The sequence below is a fragment of the Silene latifolia genome, chromosome Y (genome assembly GCF_048544455.1).
Source record: "Silene latifolia isolate original U9 population chromosome Y, ASM4854445v1, whole genome shotgun sequence".
Lineage (NCBI taxonomy): Eukaryota > Viridiplantae > Streptophyta > Magnoliopsida > Caryophyllales > Caryophyllaceae > Silene > Silene latifolia.
This window is the reverse complement of record NC_133538.1, coordinates 69,292,884-69,300,787: the sequence shown is the minus strand read 5'-3', so window position 1 is coordinate 69,300,787 and position 7,904 is coordinate 69,292,884. Positions and strand designations below refer to the sequence as shown.

The 7,904-nt window shown below is 33.0% G+C and overlaps 1 protein-coding gene across 1 annotated transcript; it reads left to right on the top strand.

Annotated features, from left to right (window-relative positions):
- The first annotated feature begins 6,720 nt into the window (after window positions 1–6,720).
- LOC141628288 (uncharacterized) lies at window positions 6,721–7,416 on the top strand. Its single transcript, XM_074441449.1, has one exon. It carries the CDS (start codon window positions 6,721–6,723, stop codon window positions 7,414–7,416), a length of 696 nt encoding a protein of 231 aa, XP_074297550.1.
- Window positions 7,417–7,904: the final 488 nt, after the last annotated feature.

The following is a 7,904-nucleotide window of genomic DNA, read 5'->3' as shown; positions in this document are numbered from 1 at the left end:
CTAACACGTGGTTAAAAAAATCAAAGTTACACCGGAATAACATCACAATAATAGAAGAATAACAGCACAATAACACGTGATAAAAAAATCAAAGTCCTTAAAAAAATCAAAGTGGCACCGGAATAACATCACAATAACACCAGAATAACAGCACAATAACACGCGGTAAAAATAAGAGTAAAAAAAATAAAGGTAGTAAAAAAATCAAAGTTGTAAAAAATCAAAGTGACACCGGAATAACATCACAATAACAGCAGAATAACAGTAGAATAACAGCACAATAACACGTGGTAAAAAAAAGACAAAAAAATCAAAGTCGTAAAAAAATTCACAGTAACAGCAGAATAACATCACAATAACAGCGGAATAACAATAACAGCACAATATCATATGGTAAAAAAAAGAAAAAAAAAAGAAAAATCGTAAAAAAAATCAAAGTAATAGCAGAATAACATCACAATAACAGCGGAATAACAATAACAGCACAATAACATGTGGTAAAAAAAAAAGAGAAAAAAATTAAAGTGGTAAAAAAAAACATAATAACACGAGGTAAAAAAGAGAAAAAAAAAATTAAAGTAAAAAAAAAAGTAACATTAGAAAAAAGAGAAAATAAGTAAATGACAATGGTTTTATATGACATGTAAGATTTGATCTTGGCCACTCATCTCTAATATAATCTAGTGGCTAAGATTCCCCCAACTCACAACTCACCATGTAACCAAAATCAAAATCACCAAATCCAATCTCTCTCTCTCTCTCTCTCTCTCTCTCTCTCTCTCTCTCTCTCTCTCTCTCTCTCTTTCTATATATATAGGGTCAGGATCCGGTGAGAACCACTAACATAATGAGAACCGTGAGAACCCTTACTAAATCATCATTAAATCTAGTTCCGAAAGTTTTGATGGATTATTTACCCTTTGTTTAGTTTACTCAACCACATTTTTAGTATATCTAAACAAAAGTTACTGATTTTATTAACAAATTATAAACTTAATATACAAAAATACAATTAGGTATAATAAAATGGCTATAGATGCACGAAAACGAATACTAGGTGCCTGAAAATTGTTACATGCATGAAAATGATTACTACGTGCATGAAAATATCAGGCTTTAGGTGCACGGAAAATAGGTCTAGGTGCATGAAAATTATTAGATACATGAAAAATAAGTAGTAGGTGCATGAAAATTAATAAAATGATTCTCGTCTCGATTTTTGTAAATAATTTATACTTTTTGGACCAAGAAATATGTTATCTAGGCATAAAATTCTATGCTGAATCCAAATATGTCATTATTTTTTAGAAAAAAAAATCCGTAAGGTGGAGTTCTCACGGTTCTCAATATGAGATCCTATATATATATATATATATATATATATATATATATATATATATATATATATATATATATATATATATATATATATATATATATATATATATATATATATATATATATATATATATATATATATATATATATATAGATTTAGGATCCGGTGAGAACGACCACTCGGTGAGAACGGTGAGAACGCATATCTACCATTAGATTAGACTAAATATGAATGGTTGGGATTAAATCTAAATTATCCCTCCACGGCTTCACTAAAGGCAAATTACCTATCTTCCATTATACGATACATTAACCCCTGTTACCTACAACTCCAATCACCGGAGCTCCGACGAGATTCTCCTCGGCATCCCCTTCAAATGGTCTCCAGCGTTCCGACGAAGCCCACCATCAGTTCGTCCCTCCAAGCGTTCCCCTCCTTTCCGTTGGTGCACAACTACCGTGTTACCATCGTCGCCGTAACACCGACAATAACATTTTCGACCGACAATCACACTTTCCGAGGAAAATTTCCCGAAATGGATGGTCGATGGTATACAACTGGTTGATGACGTTCAATATTCATCAAGTCTATCACTGTCGGAGCTAATCGAAATTAGTGTTTTACCTCAGTAGTTTAACTGACATTGTACAGATTGATGTATATCAAACCAATTTTGATGTACCTAATAACTAATTGGGTGTATCTATGTTAAGATCCATTGAAATAGATGCTAGATACATCAAATATTAGTGTACACACATAAAAAATTAGTGTAGACCAATTGAGTGGGAGAGAGATTAATTATTTAGTTATGGTAAAATGAAAAACTCAGAAACTCATAGTTAAGTTATAAATTGGTATCACTGCCTTAAAGATTCAGACAACAATATCAACACCAAACAATAAGAAAATAATTTATCAACACCAAACAATAAGAAAATAATTGGCATACAACTGCGACGATCTTTTCTTATACGACGCTTCAATCCGCCGTTTACTCAACGACATCGTTCCGAACAAAAACGAGCAGCATGTCATAATTGGAGAGCTCATGTGTTGAGTCATGCTCCACCGTTGTTGCCCTCGACGATGGTGGCGGAAGCTGTATCAAACTAAAATGGCATCGTTTCGTTTCCGGAACTTGAACTGGCATTGATCTTGAGTGCGACGAATCGTTTCGAGAAGCTAAAATGGTGTTTTCTTTGAGCAATACCGACATTGAAGGATTGATGAATTAATCAATTATTATCATTGTAGTTTTCTGGCTGGTGATCTCGACATTGAAGATACAATTATAATTGTAATTAATTAATTGAAGGGATGATCAGGAGGTTAACTACTTAAGCTATCATAATTGATGGAATAATAATTGTAATTGATGGGTTGATTGACAATTTGTTTGGAATACGGGTGTTTGAAATTGGCTAGTAATTTGAAAGATAAAGATGAAGCTGTGAAAGTGATGATTATTGAGTGAATTTTATACGTATTGTCATTATAATATATGTGCACGTGGTAGGAGCGAAAGGCTATTTATTATTGTTCTCACTGTTCTCACAGAATGATCGTTCTCACCGGATCCTACATATATATATATATATATATATATATATATATATATATATATGGATATATATGGATATGGAAAAGATCAAGGAAGAAAGATTCATGATTAGAGAAGGAAGGTGTCAGTGCAGCAGGAAAGTACTACAGATCCTTCAGAGCAGGACTGGTGTGCAGATATCTGATGCTAATGTACAGAACTGGAGGCAACATAGAAGATTTACTAGACTCAAATTTGGGGTGTTGAATAGCATCATTAATGCTACAATCTATCACATCTGGATGTAGAGAAATGGGAGTCGATGTGAGCACAAGCTGATAAGCCCTAGCAGATGTGCTACCATGATTCAGTATGATCTTAGAGCAAGAATTCAGCATCAAGCAAGAGGCAAACTGTCAGGGAAAGATAGACAATGAGTCCTCCTTCCCAATTGAGTCCATAAGTCCTTCTAAGGGCCATTGGATGAACTCATTGGATGGTTGAGATGAATTTGATTAAGGGCTATTAAAAAGAAAAGCAAAAAAATGTGGATGGTTGGATTGAGATGGGTGGTTGAGATTGAAAATTACCAAAAAAAATTACCACTAATCAAATTTCTATACACTAATTAATTTTTCTTTCTCTCTCTAGCCCCTAATTAATCAGTTTTGAGTTTTAGATTTCAGAAGTGTAAATGTAATGTTGTATGAGTTTTACAAGTGTAAATGTGACGGAAATTTTTAATTTATATAATTTTAACATTTTACAAGTGTAAATGTGATGTTTTACGAGTGTAAATGTAACATTTTAAGAGTGTAAATTTAATTTTTTGTGACGGAAATTTTGAATTTATATAATTTTAACATTTTACAAGTGTAAATGTGATGTTTTACGAGTGTAAATGTAACATTTTAAGAGTGTAAATTTGATTTTTGGTGACGGAAATTTTGAATTTATATAATTTTAACATTTTACAAGTGTAAATTTGATGTTTTACGAGTGTAAATGTAACATTTTAAGAGTGTAAATTTGTTTTTTTGAGACGGAAATTTTGAATTTATATAATTTTAACATTTTACAAGTGTAAATTTGATGTTTTACGAGTGTAAATGTAACATTTTAAGAGTGTAAATTTGTTTTTTTGTGACGAAAATTTTGAATTTATATAATTTTAACATTTTACAAGTGTAAATGTGATGTTTTACGAGTGTAAATGTAACATTTTAAGAGTGTAAATTTGATTTTTTGTGACGGAAATTTTGAATCTATATAATTTTAACATTTTACAAGTGTAAATGTGATGTTTTACGAGTGTAAATGTAGTATTTTAACTGTAAATTTGAAGGTTTAAGAGTGTAAATTTGGTCCTTTGAGTGTGACTTTGGTCCTTTATAAGTGTAACTTTAGTCCTTTACGAGTAAAACTTTAGTCCGACTACCAACAAACACCACCACCGTTGTCCTCCATCACCAACTCATATCCACAAAAATATATTAGTGCAAATCTATATAAATTTAACAAGTGTAAATGTACAAATATATGAGTGTAAATGTAAAGAAATATGAGTGTAAATGTAAAAATTATGAGTGTAAATGTAAAGAAATACGAGTGTAATTGTAAAGAAATATAAGTGTAAATCTGAAAAATGCGTGTAAATGTAAAGAAATATAAGTGTAAATGTAAAGAAATATAAGTGTAAATGCAAAGAAATACGAGTGTAAATGTAAAGAAATATGAGTATAATAAATATATTTATTTGATCTAAGAATACAAATTATTATAATATGATTTGTAAATGTGTAAATGTATAAAAACCAGTGTATAGTTCTGAAAAAAAAAGTGTAAATTTAAAGAAAAACGATTGTAACTGTAAAATAATACAAGTGTAAAAAAACATAAAGAAAAATGAGTGCAAATGTGAGAAAATACAAGTGTAAATTTAAAGAAATATGAGTATAAATGTGAGGAAATACAAGTGTAAATTTAAAGAAATATGAGTGTAAATGTGAGGAAATACGAGTGTAAATGTAATGATTTACGAGTGTAAATGTGAAGAAGTACGATTGTAAATGTAAAAAAATATGAGTATAATAAATATATTTATTAGATCTCGAAAAAAACTACAAAAACCCAAAAAACATTTTATAAAAGAATTAAAAAACTAAAAACATAAGAAATACGAGTGTATAATATAGATCTACAAAAACCAAAAAAAAATGAAAAAGGTACCAAAAAAACGAGATCTGAAACACTTTATAAGACGAGATCTAAAAAATGAAAAAGGAACCCAATAAACCAGATCTGAAACATAAATCTGGAAAAAAATATTAATAAGACGATTTTTTTATAAGACGAGATTTGAAAAATTATAAAACAAGACAATATTTGAAAAATAAACGAGATTTGTGAAAAATTAAAAACAACAAACTCCCATCTGAAAAAAAAAAAAAAATTATAAAAAACAAAAAACTCATTCACAGCAGAAAGCCAGAAACCCACAAAAACTCAAAAAAAAAAGGAAAGTGAAGGCTGAATGAACAGCCTGTGGCCGCCAACCACCACGGCTCCCTTATTTTCGATCTTTGGTTGTCGGTCGTTGGTTAAAGGCAGAGAGGGAGGGTGTTGTTGGTCGTTGGTTGTCGGCGAGGGAGCGGCAGGTGTGTGGCTTTGGTGTGGCGGTTGGTGGTGGTAGGTTAGGCGGTAGTGGTGCGTGAGGGAGGGAGTTCTGGTGCGGGAGTGTGTTGGTGGTGCATGAGGGTGGCGGTAGGAGAAAGGGAGGCAGGTGGTTAGGCTGGTGGAGGTGGAACTGTGGGGCCCGGATCTGGACAAAGGGGAGAAAGGGAGGAAGTTGGTTGGTCGGTTGGAGTGGTTGTCCGGTAGTGGTGTTGCGTGGTGGTGGATGTATGGTGGTTGGGTGAGTGAGGAAAAAGGGGGGAATTTTTTTTTGAGTTTTTTTGTTTTTCTGGTTTTTAGAGAGTGGGGAGGTAGGATATTTGTGTGATAGGAGAGATGGGTGGGTGGAAAAAAAAAGGCTTTTATAGTTAAATTAGGGTTTGATTAGTGATGGTAGAGAGGGAAAATTATTAATTAGCATCAATCCCTTCATTTTAGCCTTAATCTCTTACTTTTTCCCTTCAATCTCATCCCTTCATCTCATCTTTTCAATGGCCCTTATGAGGACTTATGGACTCAATGAAATTGAGTGGACTCACTTGATCTCTTATAACATACTCTTAATCTAAACCCGTAATCTCCTAACTTTAGTAACCCGAATAATATTTCATATAAAAATATTATTCTGATATCGTAATATCATCATATAATATACTCCCTCCTATCCAATCCAATGTACCCGTGGCACCGGACACAAGGTTTAAGGTGAAGCTACTTTATGGAGTTTTTGTGGGGGTATTTATGGAATTGTATTGAAGTACATTAAGAGTCAATAATGAAATAAACAAAAGAGTGAAAAGATAATCATCATTAATGGACCCCACCCAAAAAAGGTGAGATATTCTTGAGATACACGTGAAATGGTGAACAACTCCAAATTGAAAATTTTAACTTTACAAGCCAAACTTAAACTTTACCGCCTAAAAATTTGGAGGCTAAATTAAAAATTCCCTCCAAATTAATTACACATTCCAAAGCAAAAGTGACAACTAAATAAATACTCTTAACACAAGGCATACTTTTACTGTTACATCAAATTTTCCTCACTACATTAAATACTCAATTTTTATCTAATTCTTCCATCATGTTAAATGCTTCCTCCATAAATGCTTCCTCATAACTACAACATTGAATTACTTGTTTCTACATCAACCGCCTTATAAATATGGGAAACGGCAGCCTCACAACCAAAGAAAAGGACACTATGGTCCACTTTATTCTTGCAAACTCGAGTAATGGTGAGCCTTGCCACGGTATCATCAACGATGCAGCTGCAAAATGGGGTGTAACTCGAAAAACAGTATGGAAATGGAGGGGACGAGCAAAGATAAAGATGGCTTTAGGTGAGCCTATTCACTTGCCATCACATAAGCTGGGGAACACAAACAAACCAAAAGTCATAATAGACAAAGAAGCGATAAAGGCAATTCCCAAAAAGAAGAGGGGCAACATGGCCAAACTCTCAAAACAGTTAGGAGTCGGGTATGGTACGGTACAACGATGGGTTAAAGCATGCGAAATTAAGAAGCACACAAATGCATTGCATCCAGCATTGACAGATGCGAGCAAATTTCGACGCCTTATATTTTCATTTAATGCAACATTTCTAGACAACATTGATTTAAACTTCAAGTTTAAAGACATGGGACATCATGTTCACATCGAAGAGAAATGGTTTTATCTTACGAACGTTTCCGACACGTATTACATTTTACCGGAGGAAGATGAACCTTACCGATCTTTTCAATCGAAAAGGCTCATTACCAAGGTAATGTTCATGTGTGCCGTATATAGGCCAATACTTGACAGTGATGGTGAAGTCATTTTTTTATGGGAAAATAGGGATTTTCCCTTTCACTGAGCAGGTGCTAGCAAAAAGAAACAGTAAGCATAGGGCAGTGGGGTTATCGAGACAAAATCGATAGAATCGGTGACAAAAGAAGTCACTAAAGCATGTATTATCAACAAGGTCATACCAATTATCAAAGCAAAGTGGCCAGCGAATGCAAGCAAGGGGATACTAATTCAACAAGACAATGCTAGGCCCTATATAAGTAATGAAGACCTAGACTTTAGAGCTATTACAGACTCAGACGACTTTAACATTCAGTTAGTTTTCCAGCCACCAAACAATCCTGACTTGAATATTAATGATTTTGATTTTTTTAGGGCTATATAATCTTTGTAGAATGAAGACCCAATAAACAACATAGATGAGTTAGTGGAATCGGTGGAGAATGCTTTTCAGGTACATCTTTCCTTGTAAATTAAATGACAATTTTCTAACTTTGCAGTGTGTTATGACAGAAATCCTCAAATGCAAAGGTCATAACAATTTCCCAATACCAC